At 39.3% G+C, this 25,256-nt stretch overlaps 1 protein-coding gene across 1 annotated transcript; it reads left to right on the top strand.

Moving 5' to 3' along the window:
* Positions 1-21,119: 21,119 nt before the first annotated feature.
* LOC109239670 (RNA exonuclease 4-like) lies at positions 21,120-24,212 on the top strand. Its single transcript, XM_019406254.1, has 7 exons — positions 21,120-21,205; positions 21,521-21,672; positions 21,767-21,897; positions 22,500-22,711; positions 22,797-23,003; positions 23,329-23,409; positions 23,782-24,212. The coding sequence occupies exons 1-7, from the start codon at positions 21,171-21,173 to the stop codon at positions 24,014-24,016; spliced, it is 1,053 nt and encodes a 350-aa protein (XP_019261799.1). The 5' UTR covers positions 21,120-21,170; the 3' UTR covers positions 24,017-24,212.
* The last annotated feature ends 1,044 nt before the right edge of the window (positions 24,213-25,256 follow it).

Genomic DNA, 25,256 nt, shown 5'->3' with positions numbered 1-25,256 from the left:
CATGGCCGGGACCATCCAAGATATAGAATTCCATGTCATCGAAGGCGACATGAGATATAATGCACTGCTCGGAAGGCCATGGATACACAACATGAGGGCAGTACCATCAACCCTTAATCAAATGATGAAATTCCCGACAATGGATGGTGTGAAAATAGTTTACAGGGAACAACACGCAGTGAAGGAAATGTTTGCAGTCGACGAGGTGACGCTGATATCAGCACCTTCGACCTCAGAAAAATCGAACACCAAAGATAAGCAAGTGGCCAAATAGCAATCACCATCACTAGTCTCGATTGAATCGGAGAAACAAGTAATCGAAGAAGAAGAAGAAGAAGAGGATTTCCTTACTCCTCGAACTTTCGTTGTTCCCAAAGAATCAGATGCAACCTAGTCAACGGTCGAGGAACTAGAATAGGTGATATTGATCGAGTATCTACCCGAACGAAAGGTATACCTGGGAACGCGGTTAACCCCTGAACTCAGGAAAAAACATATTCAATTTCTTATCGATAACATGGATTGTTTCGCTTGGTCCCATTTAGACATGACAGGGATCCCACCATAAATAACAACACACCGGTTGATCCATAACCCCAGATTCAAACCAGTGAAGCAGAAGAGAAGGCCACGGTCCGAGGTCAAGCAGGCATTCATAAAGGATAAGGTAACTAAACTTCTTAAAATAGGGTCCATTCAGGAAGTAAAATACCCCGAATAGTTAGCCAATGTAGTGCTCGTCCCTAAAAAAGGTAACAAACTTAGAATGTGCATAGATTACAAGGATTTGAACAAGGAATTCCCTAAGACTCTTTTCCACTGCCTAACATCGACCGCATGATCGACACCACGGTTGGCCACGAGATCCTTACCTTTCTCGATGCTTATTTCGGTACAATCAAATTAAGATGAACCCAGAAGACTAGGAGAAGATCTCGTTTATCACTAAGTATGGAACATACTGTTACAATGTAATGCCCTTCGGTCTAAAAGATGCAGGAGCTATATACCAACGCCTAGTTAACAAAATGTTCGAGGAACAGATATGTAAATCAATGGAAGTTTACATTGACGATATGTTGGTTAAGTCCCTGTGCGTAGAGGACATTTGCAGGAAACATTTGAAAACTTGAGGAAATAAAACTAAAGATTAACCCAGAGAAATGTGCCTTCGGGTCGGCTCGAGCAAGTTCCTCGGCTTCATGGTATCAAAGCGGGGAATCAAAATCAACCCCGAAAACATCAAGGCCATCGAGGATATCACTATCATAGACAGGGAAATCCATAAAAAGGCTAACAGGACGGATAGCCACCTTGGGCTGATTCATTTGAGGTCATCAGATCGAAGCCACAAGTTATTTTCCTTACTCAAAAAGAAAAAATGATTTCGTATAGAACCTAGAATGCCAGCAAGCATTGGAGGAATTGAAGCAATATTTATCGAGCCCAGCTCTGCTTCACACACCGAAGGTGTATGAGAAGTTGTACTTATATTTGAAAGTGTCCAAAATAACGGTAAGTGGTGTACTAGTTCGAGAAGAGCGAGGTACGTAGTTCCCTATCTATTACGTAAGTTGGACTTTAGGAGATGCTTAAACTAGATATCCACACTTAGAAAAATTGGCACTTGCATTAATAAGCTCATCTAGAAAGTTAAAGCCATATTTCCAGTGTCACCCCATATGTGTGTTAACCACTTATCCCCTCCAAAATGTTTTGCATAAGCCCGAGTTATTGGGCCGATTGGCCAAATGGGCCGTCAAACTTGGCGGGCACGATATCCAATATCAATCCTGAACGACCATCAAGTCTCAAATCTTAGCTGACTTCGTGGCCGATTTTACACCAACCCTCATACCCGAAGTGGAGAAGGAACTTCTACTAAAATTGGGTACATCATTGGGGCTATGGACCCTCTTCATGGATGCTACCTTGAATGTGAAAGGGTTTGGGCTTGGCATTATTTTGAAGCCACCTACGCGTAACACTATTAGACAATCTATCAAAACTTCTACGTTGACTAACAATGAGGCCGAGTATGAGGCCATGATTGCAGGTCTCGAGCTAGCTAAAAGCTTGGGAGCAGAAGTCATTGAAGCCAAGTGCGATTATCTGTTGGTGGTGAATCAAGTAAACAAAAGCTTCAAAGTTCGAGAGGATAGGATGCAAAGATATTTAGGCAAGCTACAATCAACCTTGCATCGCTTCAAGGAATAGACTCTAGACCATGTACCTCGAGAGCAAAACAGTGAGGCAGATGCACTTGCAAACTTGGGGTAGTTTGTCACGCCCCAAAACCGAGGGACATGACCAGCGCTCGACTGGGTAGCCCCAGTCAAGCGGACCTGGGTGCCTTTCTTATCCCACGTGTTACCCCGTGTTCTCATCACTCATTAATCAAAGGAATAGTCATTTATAATTAAAATACTTTTTTTACAAACATACATAACATACATGGTTACTTAGCGAGGTTTACAACTTACATCGCCCAACATACAAAATACATATTTACATAAGTTCATAACCCACATTTCCTGTCTACGGAGCCTCTAAGGGTACAAAAGGATGATACAATACCTGCCGGTAACAAGGCTCCGGCAATACCTTACACAAATACCAAAACAAGACTCCTGAATAAAAGCGGCATGAGCCACGCAGGGCCCCGAGAGGAAAGGGGCTCACTAATTCAGCTGACGGGAAGTGAAGGGGAGCTACGGTCGGTGGATTGGAGTACCTGCTATGGATCCACCTACAATCATAACACGAATGTAGCGCCCCCGGCAAAAGGGACGTCAGTACATTTGAATTGTACTAGTATGTATGAACAAACTTTGCCCCAAGTAAACTCAAACCATACACAAGTAACGAGCAGTAATAGAATCAACAATCAAATACACATGAAAGGAACAATCAAGCCAAACAAGTTTACAATCTCTCCTTTTTCCCCTTCAACATTATCACATCAATGATTTCACAATTTTCTCATATTTTCATTTCAATAGTGATTTCGATCACTTTCCACCCTTATTACCTCGGCCACCCTTATCACCACAACCCACACCTTATTACTTCATGTTACGGCGCGCAACCCGATCCCACCGAGCAATCACAATTCACAAACAACAACAACAACAACAACAATTCACAAAGAATTTCCATAACCATCAATACCATTTCCATCATATTCAACAGCTCATATGCATTTTAAGTCACAACGATAATTGCCCATGACAAGCCATATATGTTATTACCACAGTTGTTTCGATTGCATCAATTACGATTTCTTTCCATCATTTGTTTCCCAGCTCTTACCACATAAACACATTCACATACATACACACATTTGGTTTGTTGCCAATTACTTGCACCATTATATCGGGAGACTTAACCACGAACACCCAAAGCATACCAATCACAAGAATTTCACAAATAGTCCACATAGATATCACATGCCAAATAGTCGTACGCCAAACAAAGTGACTTTACAAGGGTCAAAGTTAGCCATACATACCTAGAGCCGAATTCCCTTTTAACTTCTACTTTCAATTCACCAAACAGTCTAGCAACGTCAATCTAGTGCGCAAGTTAACACATATATCTTAGAATTGAAGTTCACAATTACTACCCAAACATATTTAGGTTATCAACCCTTCATTTGCAAACCTCTACTTCTACCCAATTTCCCCTTACTAGGTTTTAGGTTTTAAAAGACATGCGTGTATGTTTTCACCTTTACTTTCAAGAATCAATGCATGAGACTCCCCCTTTATGTTTAAACCTAAAAATCAATGAAAAAGGGTTGGGGATTTTACCTGCAAGAATAGGGATGAAGACAATTACTTTGAAATTTCCCGGCCCAGATAGTTTTGAAGAATCAAATTGATGAAGATGAACTTTCTCTCTCAAGAACCCTCTCTTCCCTCTCTCTTATTTTGTTCAGAAAAATCGTTAAAATGAGGGGTTGGGGTGTTTTATTAAAAAGGGGGTCGGGTCTAAAATTTAAAAAAATCGGAACCCGAGTCAGGTATGCGATCGCAAAGATGAAATGGGGTCCGCAGAATGGACCGCAAAAGTGCTCCAAAAATCTGATCCTACTATTTGGGTTTGCGACGGAAATGCGGTCCGCATACCCGATTTGCGGTTGCATAATGCACCGCATTTTTGACCTCAAATTTGACTGGCACAAGGACTCATTTTGCGATAGAAATGCGGTCCGCATATCAGTTATGCGATCGCATAAGGGACCGCATTTTGACCTCAATTATAACCAAACCACTGACTCAATCTGCGGCAGAAATGCGGTCCGCATACTTGATTTGCGACCGCATTCTGGACCGCAAAATAGCACTTTTCTGGAAAACTTTAACTCTTTGATTTTTAAATGCTATGAGCTACTAGGTTTTGAGCACAAATTTTCAAGGGGCCTTACATCATCGGTCGAGGAAGATGATATTATCCCGAGGACTGTCGTCCAATTATCGAGATCTGTAGCCGAGGAGGGTCATGCCGAGATACATTCTACATGTTTGGCTTGGGATTGGAGGAATAAGTATATCGAATATTTGAAAAATGGAAAGCTCCCATCGCATCGTAAAGAGTCGAGGGCACTTCAAACCAAGGCTGCTAGGTTCGCATGGATGAAGATGGAACATTATACAGAACAACGTTCGACGGACCATTGGCGGTATGTTTAGGGCCAGGGGACACCAATTATGTTCTACGAGAGATCCACGAAGGCACTTGTGGAAAACACTTCGGCGCCGAGTCTTTGATTCACAAAATTATTTGAGCGAGGTATTACTGGATAGCATGGAAAAAGACATTAAGGAGTTTGTTAGAAAATGTGATAAATGTTAAAGGTTTGCACCGATGATTCATTAGCCCGTAGAGCAACTTCACTCAGTCCTGTCCCCATGGACTTTCATGAAATGGGGAATGGACATTGTCGGCCCTCTACCAACGGCCCCAGGTAAAGGTAAATTCATTTTGTTTATGACTGACTACTTTTTTAAATGGGTGGAAGCATAGGCCTTCGAGAAGGTCAGAGAAAAAAAAGTTATTGACTTTATCTGGGACCACAACATGTGTCGATTCGGGATACCTGTCGAAATCGTATGCGACAACGACAAGCAATTTATCGGCAACAAGGTAACATAGTTACTCGAAGCACACAAAATAAAAAGGATTTTATCAATTTCGTATCATGCGAGCAGAAACGGACAGGGCGAATCGACAAAAAAGACTATAATTCAAAACTTGAAGAAAAGGTTGAACGACGCTAAAGGGAAATGGAGAGAAGTTTTACCCGAAGTTCTTTGGGCAAATCGAATGACATCGAAGTCCAGCACGGTGGCAACCCCATTCTCTTTAGTATATGGCTCCGAGGCCTTGATTCTAGTCGAGGTCGGGGAACCCAGCGCCATATTTCGACATACATCGGAGGAATCAAATCACGAGGCTATGAATACTAGCCTCAAGCTATTAGATGAAACACGAGAAGTTTCACAGAAGTAAAGAATCGAGAGATACTATACTAACTTATTGCAGGTTTCGATCGAAGACATCGAAAAGAACCTTTCTACAGGAAGACCTTAGGTTTTGAAGCACGCGTTGCACTCTTTTTCCCTTAGATCGAATTTTATCCCAAATGGGTTTTTTCGGAGAAGTTTTAATGAGGCAACAACTATGTGCTACCTAAGAAGAATTCAACACTATCCAATGCTTCTTTTCAATCAACCCCAAATACTGGGGGGCATCACCCTCGAAGGTTATATTTTCGGGAAAAATACTTCACGCCAAAGAGGGCCTCGATAGGTAAACTTTGTAATGGGCCAAACGGTCAGATGAACCGTGTCCATGTAGAATAGTCGAGCCCCAATGGTAAAATATGTACGCATGTATGAATTATTCAAAGAAGCATTCTTTCTATATCAAACACTTTGTGTCCCACAGAAATTTTCTACTATACGAGCTCTATACTTGTGATTCTGTGAGAAATGGCTCAAGGGCTAAAACGCAAACACACCTCGAATACTCGGGGACTGTCATCAACAGTCAACACATTCGAGCTGTCTAAACTCGAATTAATAAGATCTCAAAGATGCATCCCTCGACTCAAAGGTCAAGGCCATTATACTCGGGGACTAACATTTCGAACAAGTTTAAAATATTATCGGGAAACAAGCCGAAGAGACAAACCCGAAGCCTACGACCATATGAAAGTCTACGGCCGAAATAAAGGCAATGACCAAAATAACGCGGCTCAGAGACGTCCGAATCCCGCAATAAAAATAGGCCTTCGAATTTTATGAAAACCGGTCAATAAATACTACCCTCGGCAAAATAATCAAAGGGGTTCGATTAAGCCCTTGAAAAACCTCGAGAGGTATCGAATTATTCACATACAAACTTGTGCTAAGGCACTAAGAATAAAAGGGTTCCGATCGATACTAAACTCTCAAAAAAACCCAATGGGTAAAAGATGCATGCCAAGGCATAAACATTAAGAAATTTTTACTAAGACTTTTAAGCCGAAAAGGGAAAATAATAGCCATCTCTTAAAGGCCATATCGGCCCAGTCTATAATAACCTAAGGGTCAAAACATTCAGATTTAGAGACCTTTGTTCTCACTCAACTCAGACCTAAGGGTCCCACCCTCCCGAGCTTGTATAAAATCAACTTAAGCATAGCTCGAGGATTCACCCAATAACCTTAAGATGTATTCTATTATAAGATATCCCATCGACTATTAAAAAAACCTAAGGGTTTGTTTTACTCTGTGTCTGAGCCGATGCTCACTCAATTATTGAAGTTATGACATCAAAAACTAATTCTTCATGAAACGAAAACAAAGCAAACTTTACAGCAAATCGGAGACGAAGCGGAAAGGAAAGGAATTCTTTATATACATGAAGAATATTTACAATGCCCACATGGATCTTTACACAAAATTAAAAGGAAAAAATCCTAAAGGCCTAATCTACTTTATGTAGCTGCATCTTCAGGAGCCACACCTTCAAGAACCTCCTCCTAGGGGGCTTCATCCTCGTCTCCTCCGCTCTTGGAACCACTAGCAAAGTCTTCGTCATCAGAGAGTAGGGCGCCATCCTCGTCCTCCAAAGCTTTTGCCTNTACTCAGGTTGAGTTGAGCACAGCTTTTCACCTCAGACGGACGGGCAGTCCGAGCGCACTATTCAGATATTGGAGGACATGTTGCGCACTTGTGTCATTGATTTCGGAGGGTCATGGGATCAGTTTCTACCGCTCGCAGAGTTTGCTTATAACAATAGTTACCAGTTGAGTATTCAGATGGCTCCATATGAGGCTTTGGATTGGAAGGCGGTGTAGATCTCCAGTTGGTTGGTTTGAGCCGAGCGAGGCCAGGCTATTGGGAACAGATTTGGTGCAGGATGCTTTAGACAAGGTGAAGGTGATTCAGGAGAGGCTTCGTACAGCGCAGTCGAGACAAAAGAGCTATGCTGACAGGAAGGTTCGGGATGTGTCCTACATGGTTGGTGAGAAGGTTCTATTGAAGGTTTCACCCATGCGTCAACATACGGATGGCTCCTCTAAGGTCCTCATCAGGAACCCCGGGACCGGAAGCTGGAACTGCATCAGAATTAGGAATATCGTCGGGAGGGATGGTAGCACCCTCTGCCGCAGCAGCAACTGGAACACTTTGGTCTGGGATAGACGGGCCAGGTAGATTCAAGACCGGGGAGTCACTCTCACCCATGGCATCAGGTACATGATTCGTAGCCTCACTCGGGGTGGCATCAGCCCCAAGGCCGAGTCTAGCTCTCTTCTTGGGTGCCATTACTGAAAAATTCGGAACAGAGCACGAGTTAGACATAAATATTTCCACTTTTCACTTCACCGCACGATATAGAATAACAAAGAAGAGGATAATTTCCAAATGTCCGTGCAGCCCCCTACTTATAGATGTGGTCGACAACACACCGATAAGAAGGGCTCTACTAGACACGGCTCCGAGACATCCTAGGACTCTTTTAAAACCTTAGGCTCTGATACCAAGTTTGTCACGCCCCAAAACCGAGGGACATGACCGGTGCTCGACCGGGTAGCCCCAGTCAAGCGGACCTGGGTGCCTTTCTTATCCCACATGTTACCCCGTGTTCTCATCACTCATTAATCAAAGGAAATAGTCATTTATAATTAAAACACTTTTTTTACAAACATACATAACATACATGGTTACTTAGCGAGGTTTACAACTTACATCGCCCAACATACAAAATACATATTTACATAAGTTCATAACCCACATTTCCTGTCTACGGAGCCTCTAAGGGTAAAATAGGATGATACAATACTTGCCGGTAACAAGGCTCCGGCTATACCTTACACAAATACCAAAACAAGACTCCGGAATAAAAGCGGCATGAGCCACGCAGGGCCCCGAGAGGAAAGAGGCTCACCAATTCAGCTGACGGGAAGTGAAAGGGAGCTACGGTCGATGGACTGGAGTACTTGCTATGGATCCACCTACAATCATAACACGAATGTAGCGCCCCCGGCAAAAGGGACGTCAGTACATTTGAATTGTATTGGTATGTATGAACAAACTTTGCCCTAAGTAAACTCAAACCATACACAAGTAACGAGCAGTAATAGAATCAACAATCAAATACACATGAAAGGAACAATCAAGCCAAACAAGTTTACAATCTCTCCTTTTTCCCCTTCAACATTATCACATCAATGATTTCACAATTTTCTCATATTTTCATTTCAATAGTGATTTCGATCACTTTCCACCCTTATTACCTCGGCCACCCTTATTACCTCGGCCACCCTTATCACCACAACCCACACCTTATTACTTCGTGTTGCGGCGTGCAACCCGATCCCACCGAGCAATCACAATTCACAAACAACAACAACATCAACAACAACAACAATTCACAAGGGACAACAACAACAACAACAACGATTCACAAAGAATTTCCATAACCATCAATACCATTTCCATCATATTCAACAACTCATATGCATTTTAAGTCACAACGATAATTTCCCATGACAAGCCATATATGTTATTACCACAGTTGTTTCAATTGCATCAATTACGATTTATTTCCATCATTTGTTTCCCAGCTCTTACCATATAAACACATTCACACACACACACACACATTTGGTTTGTTGTCAATTACTTGCACCATTATATCGGGAGACTTAACCACGAACACCCAAAGCATACCAATCACAAGAATTTCACAAATAGTCCACATAGATATCACATACCAAATAGTCGTACGCCAAACAAAGTGACTTTACAAGGGTCAAAGTTAGCCATACATACCTGGAGTCGAATTCCCTTTTAACTTCTACTTTCAATTCACCAAAGAGTCTAGCAACGTCAATCTAGTGCACAAGTTAACACATATATCTTAGAATTGAAGTTCACAATTACTACCCGAACATATTTAGTTTATCAACCCTTCTTTTGCAAACCTCTACTTCTACCCAATTTCCCCTTACTAGGTTTTAGGTTTTAAAAGACATGCATGTAAGTTTTCACCCTTTACTTTCAAGAATCAATGCATGAGACTCCCCCTATATGTTTAAACCTGAAAATCAATGAAAAAGGGTTGGGGATTTTACCTGCAAGAATGGGGATGAAGACAATTACTTTGAAATTTTCCGGCCCGGATAGTTTTGAAGAATCAAATTGATGAAGATGAACTTTCTCTTTCAAGAACCCTCTCTTCCCTCTCTCTTATTTTGTTCAGAAAAATCGTTAAAATGAGGGGTTGGGGTGTTTTATTAAAAAGGGGGTCGGGTCTAAAATTTAGAAAAATAGGAACCTGAGTCAGGTATGCGATCGCATTAGCGATCGCAAAGATGAAATGCGGTCCGCAGAATGGACCGCAAAAGTGCTCCGAAAATCTGATCCTACTGTTTGGGTTTGCGGCGAAAATGCGGTCCGCATACCCGATTTGCGGTCGCATAATGCACCGCATTTTTGACCCTCAAATTTTACTGGCACAAGGACTCATTTTGCGATAGAAATGCGGTCCGCATATCAGTTATGCGATCGCATAAGGGACCGCATTTTGACCTCAATTATAACCAAACCACTGACTCAATCTGCGGCAGAAATGCGGTCTGCATACTTGATTTGCGACCGCATTCTGGACCGCAAAATAGCACTTTTCTGGAAAACTTTGACTCTTTGATTTTTAAATGCTAAATCAGTACAATGGTTCCGAACCGCGACGAGCAGAATTTTACACATTCCCAACACATATTCGAAACCTGACCCTACTAGCTACTAGGTTTTGAGCATAAATTTTCACGGGGCCTTACACCATCGGTCGAGGAAGATGATATTATCCCGAGGACTGTCGTCCAATTATCGAGATCTGTGGCCGAGGAGGGTCATGTCGAGATACATTCTACAAGTTTGGCTTGGGATTTGAGGAATAAGTATATCGAATATTTGAAAAATGGAAAACTCCCATCGCATCGTAAAGAGTCGAGGGCACAACAAACCAAGGCTGCTAGGTTCGCATGGATGAAGATGGAACATTATACAGAACAACGTTCGACGGACCATTGGCGGTATGTTTAGGGCCGGGGGACACTGATTATGTTCTACGAGAGATCCACGAAGGCACTTGTGGAAACCACTTCGGCGCCGAGTCTTTGATTCACAAAATTATTTGAGCGAGGTATTACTGGATAGAATGGAAAAAGACACTAAGGAGTTTGTTAGAAAATATGATAAATGTTAAAGGTTTGCACCGATGATTCATTAGCCCGTAGAGCAACTTCACTCAGTCCTGTCCCCATGGACTTTCATGAAATGGGGAATGGACATTTTCGGCCCTCTATCAACGGCCCCAGGTAAAGGTAAATTCATTTTGTTTATGACTGACTACTTTTTTAAATGGGTGGAAGCATAGGCCTTCGAGAAGGTCAGAGAAAAAAAAGTTATTGACTTTATCTGGGACCACAACATGTGTCAATTCGGGATACCTGCCGAAATCGTATGCGACAACGGCAAGCAATTTATCGGCAACAAGGTAACAGAGTTCCTCGAAGCACACAAAATAAAAAGGATTTTATCAATGCCGTATCATGCGAGCAGAAACGGACAGGGCGAATCGACAAAAAAGACTATAATTCAAAACTTGAAGAAAAGGTTGAACGACGCTAAAGGGAAATGGAGAGAAGTTCTACCCGAAGTTCTTTGGGCAAATCGAATGACATCGAAGTCCAGCACGGTGGCAACCCTATTCTCTTTAGTATATGGCTCCGAGGCCTTGATTCTAGTCGAGGTCGGGGAACCCAGCGCCATATTTCGACATACATAGGAGGAATCAAATCACGAGGCTATGAATACTAGCCTCAAGCTATTAGATGAAACACAAGAAGTTGTACAGAAGTAAAGAATCGAGTGATATTATAATAGAAGGACCAACCTTTGACACTTCGGAATCGGGGACTTAGTTCTAAGTAAAGTCAAGCTCAATACTCGAGACCGGAATGAAGGGAAACTGGGCCCCAATTGGGAAGGACCATATCGAGTCATCAGAGTCATCGGAAAAGGATCCTACAAACTTGGCACGATGGGAGGCGAACAAATGCCAAACAATTGGAATGCATCACTACTCAAACGATATTATTGCTAAGGTACGACCATTGTCCCTTTTTCCTTTTGTGTTTAATACTAACTTATTGCAGGTTTCGATCGAAGACATCGAAAAGAACCTTTCTACGGGAAGACCTTAGGTTTTGAGCACGCGTTGCACTCTTTTTCCCTTAGATTGGGTTTTATTCCAAATGGTTTTTTCGGAGAAGTTTTTAATGAGGCAACAACTATGTGCTACCTAAGAAGAATTCAACACTATCCAATGGTTCTTTTCAATCAACCCCGAATACTGGGGGGCATCACCCTCGAAGGTTATTTTTTCGGGAAAAATACTTCACGCCAAAGAGGGCCTCGATAGGAAAACTTTGTAATGGGCCAAACGGTCAGATGAACCGTGTCCATGTAGAATAGTCGAGCCCCAATGGTAAAACATGTACGCATATATGAATTATTCAAAGAAGCATTCTTTCTATATCAAACACTTTGTGTCCCACAGAAATTTTCTACTATATGAGCTCTATACTTGTGATTCTATGAGAAACGGCTCAAGGGCCAAATCGAAAACACAGCTCGAATACTCGGGGACTGTCATCGACAGTCAACACATTCGAGCTGTCTAAACTCGAATTTATATGATCTCAAAGAGGCATCCCTCGACTCAAAGGTCAAGGCCATTATACTCGGGGACTAACATTTCGAACAAGTTTAAAATATTATCGGGAAACAAGTCCAAGAGACACACCCGAAGTCTACGACCATATTAAAGGCTACGACCGAAATAATGGCAATGACCAAAATAACACGGCTCAGAGACGTCCGAATCCCGCAATAAAAATAGGCCTTCGAATTTTATGAAAACCGGTCAATAAATACTACCCTCGGCAAAATAATCAAAGGGGTTCGATTAAATCAGCCCTTGAAAAACCTCGAGAGGTATCGAATTATTCACATACAAACTTGTGCTAAGGCACTAAAAATAAAAGGGTTCCGATCGATACTAAACTCTCAAAAAAACCCAATGGGTAAAAGATGCATGCCAAGGCATAAACATTAAGAAATTTTTACTAAGACTTTTAAGCCGAAAAGGGAAAATAATAGCCATCTCTTAAAGGCCATATCGGCCCAGTCTATAATAACCTAAGGGTCAAAACATTCAGATTTAGAGACCTTTGTTCTCACTCAACTCAGACCTAAGGGTCCCACCCTCCCGAGCTTGTACAAAATCAACTTAAGCATAGCTCGAGGATTCACCAAAAAACCTTAAGATGTATTATATTATAAGATATCCCATCGACTACTAAAAAAACCTAAGGGTTTGTTTTACTCTGTGTCTGAGCCGATGCTCACTCAATTATTGAAGTTATGTCATCAAAAACTAATTCTTCATGAAACGAAAACAAAGCAAACTTTACAGCAAATCGGAGACGAAGCGGAAAGGAAAGGAATTCTTTATATACATGAAGAATATTTACAATGCCCACATGGATCTTTACACAAAATAAAAAGGAAAAAATCCTAAAGGCCTAATCTACTTAATAAGCTGCATCTTCGGGGCCACACCTTCAAGAACCTCCTCCTAGGGGGCTTCATCCTCGTCTCCTCCGCTCTTCGAACCACTAGCAAAGTCTTCATCAACGGAGAGTAGGGCGCCATCCTCGTCCTCCAAAGCTTTTGCCTTTTCAATATCAGCTGTTAGGTCAAAACCACGAGCATGCACTTCCTCGAGAGTCTCTCTCTGAGATTGTCGCCTGGCGTGGTCGATAGCGTATGACAATTTGACTTCAGCAGTAGAGATCACTTGTGCCCGAATGTTGGCAGCCTCGGCGTCAGCTCGATAAGAGGCCACAAATGCCTCCGCCTCAGATTTAGCCTTACAAGTTCAGCGGCCGACTTAGCTTCGAGCTCCTCAATCTTCCGGCTCCGGGCCAAGCTTTCCACCTTCACGTTGTTAAGTTGACATTCGACGAAGTCAGATGGGCTCGAAGCGTGTCCTTCTCCGAAGCGAGACGATCCATATGCTGCTTCCACCCTAGGGTCTCGGCCTCTTTCACCTTGAGCTCTTCTCGGAGCTGCTCCACCAGCTCGCTCTTCTGTTGGGCCTGAAAAGTCGAAGTGTTAGTCGCTAAAACAGATAAACACATAACAAACTCCCAAAAAACTACATTACCTGCTCAATAAGCTCGGCCTGTTCTCCATGAGACTTCGTCAAGTCGGCTCGAAGGCCCCTAATCTCCTCCTCTTTTTGAACGTAGAGGAGTTTGAGGCTGTCCCTCTCTTCCACGGGGTTCTTGATTTCGGCCTCGCATCGGGCAAGCTCGGCTCGAGACTTGGAGAATGCTTGTCGATGGAGCATCACAGCCTTCATGCAAAGAAAAGAAGTCAGACTCAGAAAAATGAGAATAAATCACGAGCATGATTATGGAAGAAGAAACTTACATAATTAAGAAGAAACTGAGCCTCGTCAAAAATAAATGAAGCATCCGGGTCAGGACCATCTTCGACCGCTGCAAAGAATTCTCGAAAAATATCATTCCCTTCGTGGGTCGGCCCCACACCAGGAGTCTTCATGGCCTGGGCATCTTGGAACATCCCTTCAGAGAACGCAGGGCCAGGTGGCAATTCATCTATGTTAATTGACCCAAGTGATTCACTTGGGACATTATCTTCTCTTTGGAGGTCCTCGGAATTAGGCTCCTCGGGCTCACCCACCAAATGTCCTCCAGGACGAGGTGCGCTTTTACCACCCGATGGCTTGGGGACTCTGCTCGAGCTCCCCTCTGAGATTTCTTCGGTTCGAGATTGAACCACATCGGCCATCGCTGGTTCGGCGGACTTTGAATCCTCAATGCTTCCCCTTTTCCGAGCTACCAACAAGCAGTCGGCATCCTCTCCTTCTTCCTCTTCATCTCAAAGTTGTTGGACCGCATCTGCAGAGAGGGCTGCAGGATCGTCCTTAGGATTTCGAGCCTTATTTCTCTTGGGCTTCAGGGAACTTTATGGCGAAGCCCTTTTCCTTTTCTTCTCTTTGATTGGCTTCGAAATTTCCTCTTCACCGAGTAGGGGCGGCCTCATAGAAACAGTGTCTCTGAGGCCTACGTAAGGGGGAAGTAAGTATTTTACAGATAAACATTAATATATAAACAAGGGAACTCACCATGGTTTTTAGTTTCCCATTGACTTTTGGCCAAATCACGCCAACAACGTTCCGCATGTGAAGATGTGGAGGCCAGTTGTCGAACCCAACCTGCGAGGTACGGAATCGCGTAGGAAACCAAGGGGCAGCTGTATCATTGAAATGGAATTAGATCGAGGAAGAATAGGGAAAGCAGAGCAGTAATCATCGTCGATATGTTTGTACTTACGTTTCATGTTCTATTCCTCGGGGAATTTCATCCTTTCAGCAGGAAAAAAGTCGGAGGTATTGATTCGGACAAACCGGCACATCCATCCTCGGTCCTTGTCCTCATCGATGCTAGAGAATAGTGCCTTCGAGGATCGACGCTGGAGCTTTATTAAACCACCTCGATAGAGTCGAGGGCTGTATAGCCTGACCAGGTAGTCGAGGGTAAAAGACATCCCCTTGGCCTTGCCCGAGAAATACCTGAGCAAATTGACGATGCGCCAGAAAAAAGGGTAGATCTAGCCTAGGGTCACCCGATATTAGTGACAGAAATCGAGAATGATTTGATCTACAGGACCGGTGCTGGATCCACGGGACCAGTGTGAAAGGATACGTATACATGCTTAAGTATCCTTCCACATGAGTGGTGATGTCCTCTTCGAGGGAAGGAATCACCACCTCCATATCCTCCCAATTATAATCCCTTTTCACCTGCTCGAGATCGCCTTCAGTTATCAAGCAGATGTATCGAGACATGAGCTCGCTTCGTCCTGGGACTGATGCAGGCTTATCGATTTTAAAATCGGAAGATAGCTCACATGGCCCAGGAATGCACTCCTCAATACAAGGCGGCACCGTCGTTCTACCACCGACCAACCATGATGATGGGGAGGTTTTTTTCTTTTTGGGGAACGATTTTAGATGTTTTAGCCGTTGCTGTTGAGGAACTCAAAAGAAGAAAAGAAGTTGATGTTGATGAAGGAAGAATCGACTCAGACAAGATGAAGATGCTAGTAAGGTTTTGAGAAAGGTTTGAGAAATAAAGAGTGAAAAAGTTGTGAAATTTACCTATTTATAGTGTCCGCTTCAACAGTTTGGGGAAGCCAATGGCCGACCATCAGATGCCTTCAATTAATGGCCTTGGGAACTATGCAGACGCGACCTTTCAATCACTTTTGTCGCTGACGTCATGAGACTGACATCATGATCGAGGAGTCAGAGGATCGAGGATCAAATCGTTTCTTATCATCTTACTCTAAGAAATGCGGTGACTATCTGTATACGGTTGAAATCAGGTATGCCCGATTTTATGGGCTCGAGGGTCACTTCGAGAGCGAGATCGAAATAGACCAGGCGCGAGCCCGATGGCAAAATACAAGCTTCGAAGTTCGAAGTGCTCGATGAGCACCGAGGCCAATGTATGACCGACCTCGAGATAATACCGTTATGGTTCCATAACAGAAAGAGCGAGATTCTCGCAATGGCCCTAAGATCACGGCGTAAATTCCAAAATGGATTTGTACTAGGCGGTAAGACATCTGTATAATAAGATTCCTTACTACAATTGGAATTGTACCTTATTTAGGATTCCTCTACTATATAAAGGGCTCCCCAATCATTTGTAAAGGATGAATCATTGAGAAGATAATATACATTTTTACTTTCTTGCCTACTTTTCATCTGAATCGCCTTATTATTATTTTATTGTTCTTGTTCATTCACCTCGATGTCGCTCTTGCTCGAGGTCAAGGTCTGCTTACACAATTGGTTTGACTTGTCTTACTCTTAAATTTATACATTAGATTTCTTGTTTGTCAATTAGTATTGGATTAAATTACATCTTTAAAACCACAATACAAGTTTAATTGTTACTCGGATTTTAGGGTAAACAGTAGTTGTAGCGTTGTGTTAGTAGCTGTGGTGGATAGGGATATCCTTTCAATATTCACATCTAGTCCACATCTACGTCCACTACACGTTCGATTATTGGCTCGGCTTTTGACCGTATTGAGGTTTGAAGAATCCTATGCTTTCAAACTTTTTTGCAACGTATAATCCTTTAATTGAAAAAGAAAAAAAAGAGTCATGACAAAACTATCTTTGAAATACTTTTTATGAGCCAAGGTCTATCGAAATAATTTTTTTATTTTTACAAGATAAAAGTAACATTTGTGTATACGGTATTATTTTTATCGGATTTTATTTATAAAAATATATTAAGTATGTTATTGTTATTATTGACAAAATTTTGGAAGTTTCAATCTCACTATATGTGGTTTTCAATTCATGTGCATGCTTGCGCCTTTATTTGTCATTGTGCGTTTATTCTGACTTTTGAACCTTTTGGAAATCTATAAAAGACTAATAAAGATTCCTTCGCATATTCATATATCAATTAAATCTTTCACCTACAGTCCGACAGCAGGACGAGATTTTCCCTTGAATACACGTGGTGCATAATATTTACCCTCGTTTTAGTTTTTTCTTAGTCTTGATCTTGACAACTCATATATAAAATCATTCTTACATAAAGTAAGCAATTGATATTATGAATGGAGATAAATAAAAAGAACAAAAAGTCATCCTCTCTTAATCTTAATGTAGAGATACATGCGCAACCAACTAAACTCAGACGACTCTTCCCTTCACAAGGCTCAGCTATATTTAGAAGTCATTTCGGAATTGGCTTTACTTTCTCCATATATTTTCATTATTACTACTGTATTTAATTAAAAACTTTCTTAAAACAGTGTACTTTACATTTCAATGTAGCTATATTATACGATCGTAAATTTGGACTTCTAATAAAACATTTCTACCTTACAGTTCATCAGTTTGTCATCAATTTTGTTCATTTAGCTATATAAAATTGCATGTCCTACAACTTGTTTGGATTGTTGCTACATGTCGTTTCATAATGTGTCGTATTGTATTGTACTATATTGTACTGTATTGTTTGATGAATACAACGTTTGGATTGATTGTATCGTTTGTTGTCGTTTCATGATGTCACACACCAATAATATATGAAGAACAAAACTTGCAATATTACTAAGCAAAAAAGAATACTGAGTAGAATTATTATATAAAAGAACGGGGTAAAGCATAAAATATGATTACTTAATAATAAGGAAGGGCAAGATGAGAGGAAAAAGCAAGGTAACAACGCCACCACACCAAATTGGTCGTTCCATAAATTGACACTTTTCGTCGTTACGTAATGACGGATTCAACGTTACGATACAATAATATTTAAGTAATAATCAAAACAAATATTAACAGCGTGTAAAATTTTGTTACTCTATAGATTGTGAAAATTGTATACTTAAAAATCAAATACATAATCAATTTTAACTTGCACAGCAACAGCGTGTAAGATTTTGTTATGCTATCGATTTAATTTAACTTGTGTAGCAGGTTGCCTGTTTTATTTTTCAAACATATAAACCACTTATTATGGAGAGTTTTCTGTAGTTATTTTTTAACTTGTCTAATATAATAGTATTGTTTATAAAATAATTTTACATAGTCACTTTAAAAGGTTAATCTGTAAATCTACTGCTCACAAAATTAAAGATCTAGGAAAAACTTATCTCTACTTGGCATTAACACCAAACCATATACATGCCATGTCTTTGCACATACGCTTTTCTCATTTAATCATGATTTATTTAATATATTTTTACTTTATTTGATTATTTGCAGCAGAGAAAGAAGAATAAAAAAGAGAATGTATCTCTGTGGCTTGAGAATGGAGGCCGAGAATAGACGGGAAGGAATGCATGCTATGGTCCCAAGTCTCCAAAATGTAAATCACTAAATTTACATCTTTTTTTCTAGGAGCATCCATAAAATACGAATATATTTAGGGGGACCCATTTTGGTCAAAAAGAAAGAGTTGAATGGCATTATTATAAATGTAATAGAGTGGTTTCTAATTATAAGAGAAATAAATGGTAAACGGTGACTATATATCTTCTGGCCATAAATTTTGGACAAAGGAAGAACTTTTTAGCATGGAAAAGTTAAATTATGATATCTACGAACATGGAAGGAACCTTTTTGCTACAAGGTGATGCATATAGCGCAAACCCCCCCCCACCCCCCCCCCCCCCCCCTAAATTGTTTAAAATGTAGTGTTTGCTACAGAAGAGTTTAATTTAAAGATTGATTACTCCATTCTGCAAAATGAACATAGTAAAAATAATAAGATGATTAAATTATGCGTAATGAATATTTTACCTTTTATTTCGATTCCAAAAGTAAGATTCGTGTTACGTCATGGAAATTATGAAAGAAATGAGTTTCTTTTGCATGTCGCCGTAGGGACGAAGACAATTAAAGTTTTTTTTTTTTTTTTTTTAGTTTCTTTATATTTTGGCAATGTAAATATTCTTTTTACACTATCACTAACATAAAAGATAACTACAATGATCCATATTAAATGGAATAATTAACCTATAAAATAAGATAAGATAACATGCTATACAGTAGAATATAACACTCATAATGTAAAAATTCTTTACATATGTAAGTTAAATCGATATTACTACCAATAAAGCATTATACAAACTGAATGATATATATATATATATATATATATATATATATATATATAGTACTAAATTATCAGCTGACCACACAAAGCTGAGAGCTCAAGCAGCAAATTAAGATGCTGAGTGAAGAGATAACCTGGTTATTAGCAGAAGGAATACCTTATCTGCAGCCTCTATTGCTTTTGCCGAAAGTACACGTCCCATTTTTACCTAAGTGCATTGTAACGTGCATGAAGCCTTCCAACTTTTATTCAGTCTCTCTTCCTGTCCACTAATTCCCACATGCATTTCGTCCTCATTTCTTATCTTATATATAAGTTTAAGTTATATCGTAAATTTTTTTTTATACTATCAGATCACACAAAGAATATATTTATAAGTATGCCTCCTTAAAATGTAGGATTGATAATCTTAAAAATATACAAAACAAGTTACGCACTACACCAAGTAAACGGGACTTGATGGTGTAAATATTTCTTACACTAACAGTGTATATGACTTAAATTTTGCGTATATATCACAAATTATTGTTTCTGGCTTATTAATCTTGTCCACTATCCCAGCATGCAAATTTTTATCTTTGGCAAGTTATACTAAAGTTAATTTTGACGTTGTGACAGAACACGTACGGTCCAAATTCATCCGAAACATGTCATTTCCGTCGTGAAAATTAAAATTTGAAGAATCCATTACTATGTGAAGATAAATGAATCAGTAAAAGCATTATTCTCACTTCATGCATAAGATTAGTGTGTGTCACATTTACCTGCAAGAACCTGATTTGCTGCAACTTTACAACCATCCAAGATAACAGCGGCATGCATGTTATTAATTCCGGACTTCAACTTTTCTTTACTTGGTGTATAAAACATATTTGCACAATCAAACCTTTCTGACAGCCTCGTTTATCTGTTCTGATATCTTTTGGATGTTATAGTGAAATGTTGTTATAGAAAACATATATTATCACACTTATAACATAAATTAGTAGTTCCAAAGAAAATTTGACCGTTATAATGAAGTATTGTTATAAAGGATGGTTGTTATAGAGAGGTTTGACTCTCTCTCTCTCTCTCTCTCTATATATATATATATATATATATATATATATATATATTGAACATGTAAAAACTTTAGAATATTTGATAAATGATCTTTTAGATTCAATTGATTATGTTGAACGGGTAAAAGCTTTTTTATAGACAACGAATATAATTTAAATTGTTTACCATATCAATTAATTATGACACTCTTTCCTTTTTAGTTTGTCTTAAAAAGAATGATACCTAATTATATTTGAAAACTATATTCAACTTTAAATTTTTCAAAATTCTTTATGATATGCTCTTATAGTAATGAAAATTCACGGCATATCTACGATTACAAGTTCTAGAAGTATCTTTTATATGTGCAGACATTTTTTTTTTCAATTTCATGCCTGGTCAAATCACGTCATATAAGATTAAATGGAACAAAATTAATTTTTTGCTAGATATGAGTGGTTTTGCTGATTCTGGGACATGGAGCTATCAAATATATATTCTAGTAGACCAATTGTGGGACCCGAAGTATTAGATTACTACCAACATTTCACATTTAGCCTATCTGGATATCATACCTACGAATGTTAAAGTGAGATTTAGTCCATTGTTATTTTCGTAATAACATGATGATTTTTCCAAAATGTACCAAAAATGATGATTATTCCAAATCTGCCTTAGCACCAAGAATTTCTCCAGAGTTTCGTCTTCCCTGACCTGTATAAATAGCTTGATGCCCTCCCCTTTATTTCAAGTGTTCTCAGTCCTCTCTTCTCTACTCAACGCTCAACTCTGAAGCATTAACCAAACAGCCCCTACCCTTAATACAGTCATGGACCATAGATATGATTCTTCAGAGACTCACAGGTACTATTTCTTTTTTCACAGTTTTACTTACTGTATGATATATACTAACTTGCTTTCATACCTTATATGGAGTATTAGTTTCATTCATGATAATAGGCAGTAGTATTAAAAAGTATCTCAAATGGATTTAAGTTATATACCGCGTAAAGATTATTTATGTTATCAGTGTATTTTAATGTGAGGTAGTAGGTTGATTACAAGTAATTAGATTACCAACTTTACTTGTAATTATTTTATAAATGATTAAATTGTGTGAATTTTTACGCATGGAATTTAAACGCTAGCTTTAAAAATTCATGGGGCTATTATATATAGGAACAAGTGTGCAGCATGCTATCGGCAGTTCAACAAAAAGGAGCACCTAGTTGAACACATGAGGACATCTTATCATTCAGTTCACGAACCCATGTGTGGCGTTTGCAAAAAGCACACTCGATCTTTTGAATCTTTGCGAGAGCATCTCATTGGTATATTTCCTAATTAATTAAAGCAACAAGTCCCACTGGTCTAGTTAACTTTCTAACATGATTAAGCGTACGTTGCTCCAAATTACATTTTCAGGGCCATTGCCAAAGGCAGATTGTGAAAGGATTTTCAAGGAGGTAGGATGTGACATTTGTTTGAAAATCCTTCCTAGCCGAAATGCACTCAGGGCTCACAGGGACTCATGTCAACTCTCTCGCTCAAATAATGTATGCCTTTTCAAATTGTTTCGAAATATACGAATGATTTCTTCCTTTGGTTAGTATTGTCAAATTTAGACCATAAAATTATAATCCCTTCAATCGATATATAGATTGAAAGAGCTCAGTATATATACATTGGCCAGTTATTTTGGGTACAATACAAAGTAAGTTCCATCTAAAAGTAATTCAGGCTGACCCATAAAAAAACTTATAAAAACATTTTTAAAAAATAGTTTTGTCTGTATGATATAACAACAACAACAACAATAAAACAACCCAGTTTAATCCCATAAATGGAGTATGGGGGTGATATAGTCATGATAAATAAAAAATATTTTTGTATTTATTTTGTTGGTAACTAAAAAAATTGTAAAAGAATAAAAAAAAACAAATAAAAATAGTTTTGAATTGGGACGATTAAGTTATGAGTCATTGTTTAATTGCAAATTAACCTGCTCATATTGACTCAAACAAAGATTGAGCGGGTTATGACCGAACCTATTTATTTGTTCGACCCGTTTCAACTGTCACAAATGTAACTTATCCTGCCCATTTGACACCCCCCCGCAGGTTGGTCTAATCCATATAGTTTGTGTTGGTTCACTCAGGGTGTGCTCTATCGCATGGCTAAGTTGGGAATTAAAGATGACCTAAGGATTGACAATAGCCGAGGAAGAGCTGTTGCTCTTGCCTGCAAAATGGTAGGCGGTGGCATCGATGGCTCTTTGGATCTTTGTGCAAGAGTTTGCCTCATTGATGAGCATGAAAATATCCTCTTTCACTCCTACGTCTCACCAAACCTTCCCGTCACTAACTACAGGTAATTATTTACAAAAGTTAATTTTGTCTAATCCAATTTATAGAGCCAGGAAATTAATCTAGACGAATATTGGATGTATTTTTAGGTATGAAACAACAGGCATAAGGCCGGAACATTTGAGGGATGCAATGCCATTGAAGCAAGTATCAAGAAAGATTCAAGATTATCTTTGTAATGGGGAACCTGTGTGGCAGATTCGTTCTAGAAGTGGAAGGGCTAGGATTCTTGTTGGTCATGGTTTGGATCATGATCTTAAATGTTTAGACATGGAGTACCCGGCGATATTGATCAGGTTAGTTACTTTAATGTGCCTAGTATATTTCCACTGAAATGAAGGCCGAGTTTAAATTTTATGCACGGAAGATGTAAAAGGTATTTACATAATCAAGTAACCAAAAAGACAATCGTGTAACTTTGTTTAACAATTGATTAGTAATCTAGAAAAATATAGTAAGTATACAATCTTCTTGACAAGTTTATAAATTACACTAACAATAAAAAGATTTTTTACACTACCAATGAATGTAACTGAAATCCAATCATATTATGCAAATTAAAAGCCCTCCTAGTTATATTACAATAGAGATTGACGTTTCTTCAACCATTTTTGTATGAAGGGATACTGCAAAATACCCTCCATTGATGAAAACAAGCAAGCTCAGTAACTCACGCAAGCACTTGACCAAAACTTACCTTGGGTAAGCAAGCAAATTTTAATGGTTCTCTTGTCACCTACTAATATTAGTAGCAAGTAGCTCCAAGTATATGTTAAAATCTGTAATCATCTCATTTAAAAAGTTAAAAAAAAAAACACACTTTTATTCATTTAATTATGTCTTTAATATTACGTACATGATCTTTTTATAAATCAAGATGCATGTAGAATTTCCTTTTGATAATTGATGGCGTTAAGACTTAAACCCAAAAAATCTATCTAAGTGTGATACCATGTTGATGCGACAGCATCTAATAAACACCTAAACTAGCTGTTAAAAATAGCGCACTTTTTATTTAATTTGTTATATATACTACCCATATAAAATCCTAAGACAAGGATAATGTATCTGTAGGTATGACATTCAGACAGGAGTCCAAGATCCCTATGATGATTGTGTTGCTACTGTGAAGCTCTATATGAGAATGAAATCACAAGGCCATAAAAGGGAGGACTATCCACTTGCCACAGACCCACAAAATCGAAATAATTTTGCGTCGTGGAAGCAAAGCGAGCTTGAGAGGATGACGCCTGAAACAATGCTGGAAATCTCACGATCTGATTATTACTGCTGGTGTTTGGATTCCTAAGACATTTCAAGTGATGGACAATGATATTGATGATTCATTTATAGACAAAGAAAGAAAGAAAATAACAGTAAAAACACAACCCAGCATATTAATGATATGATTTATGCGACTCTTCATTAGACACCGAGAATTTCAACTGATACTTTGAGAACACATTTACTACTTACTTAAAAGAGTACAACGTACACTTATTCAATAGGAGATGTATTTCTTTTTACTATTATTATTGATAATAAATATGTCTAGTGGTGACGGAATATTCAATAGTAATGTATCAGTTCTAGTCAATTTTTTGTTACTAGTGTATTTAATTTGCACCTTTCAATTTGCATGAAACTGCAAAGGACTTCCTAGCTAGCTAGTTCAGCTTTTTCTTCTTGTATCCAATATCACTCCAACAAAGTTAAATAAGTAGTAGTATTATGTTATTTTGTGGCTTGAATTATTTTCTTTTATTTTTAGGAAACTCATAATCCCTATAGGTTTAGGAAAACCCATTGTCGTAATAGATTTGGGAAAGGAAAATCTTGGGATCTATATATAGGGGTTGTAGTTGGGGATTCTATAGATGGTACTGTGCTTTTCTTCTCATTCATAGGGGAAAACTCTCTCTGCTTCTGCCCCGAGGATTAGGCTTAGCCGAACCTCGTTAAATCCGTGTGTTGATTTTTCTTCTGTATTTGCTTTGTGTGTGACTGTGTGCTAGTTATCCATGATCTTCTGCAATAACTGGCAGCAGAGCAAGGTTCGGGTTTCTACATATTGTATACGGTAGAAATCGATGGCCCGATTTCACGAGCATCACGGCATCTCGAGGGCTTCAAGTGTTCGACTCCGAGAATCCCCGACAGTCAATTTCGAGACAGTACGACTTCAGGACGTTATGAGTAATGACCGGCCCCGGGACAATGTGAATCACCGGTCTCGGTGATTCAAGGTGGAGTTCCCAAGGCACGTGACTAGAGCTGACAAAGCCTAGTGAACTAGTCTGAAAACGTATCTGGGCAGTAGGTGGCTATACCTGCCCCATATCTTTGTAATTAATGCTTTTTTACTATGTTCTCCCTCACATATAAAGGGGAACCCTTGTCATTTGTAGAGGATCGGTTGCTCCATACTAAATACATAAGAACATTCTCTCTGCTCTCTAGCACATTATATGATATTATTGCTTCCATTTATTATCTTCATTATTGTTCGTCATTTATTACTTATCATTGTCCATAAAGAGCCTTCGTTG

This window comes from Nicotiana attenuata, unplaced genomic scaffold, assembly GCF_001879085.1.
Source record: "Nicotiana attenuata strain UT unplaced genomic scaffold, NIATTr2, whole genome shotgun sequence".
In the NCBI taxonomy this organism is placed as follows: domain Eukaryota; kingdom Viridiplantae; phylum Streptophyta; class Magnoliopsida; order Solanales; family Solanaceae; genus Nicotiana; species Nicotiana attenuata.
The sequence above is the reverse complement of the archived record's forward strand: the minus strand, read 5'-3'. Positions and strand labels throughout refer to the sequence as shown.

Coding starts and splice junctions, on each gene's coding strand:
- LOC109239670 (XM_019406254.1), top strand. CDS start 21,171: ATGGACCATAGATATGATTCTTCAGAGACTCACAG. Junction 21,673..21,766: donor TTTGCGAGAGCATCTCATTG/GTATATTTCCTA, acceptor TTACATTTTCAG/GGCCATTGCCAAAGGCAGAT. Junction 23,004..23,328: donor TACCCGGCGATATTGATCAG/GTTAGTTACTTT, acceptor TTTTGTATGAAG/GGATACTGCAAAATACCCTC.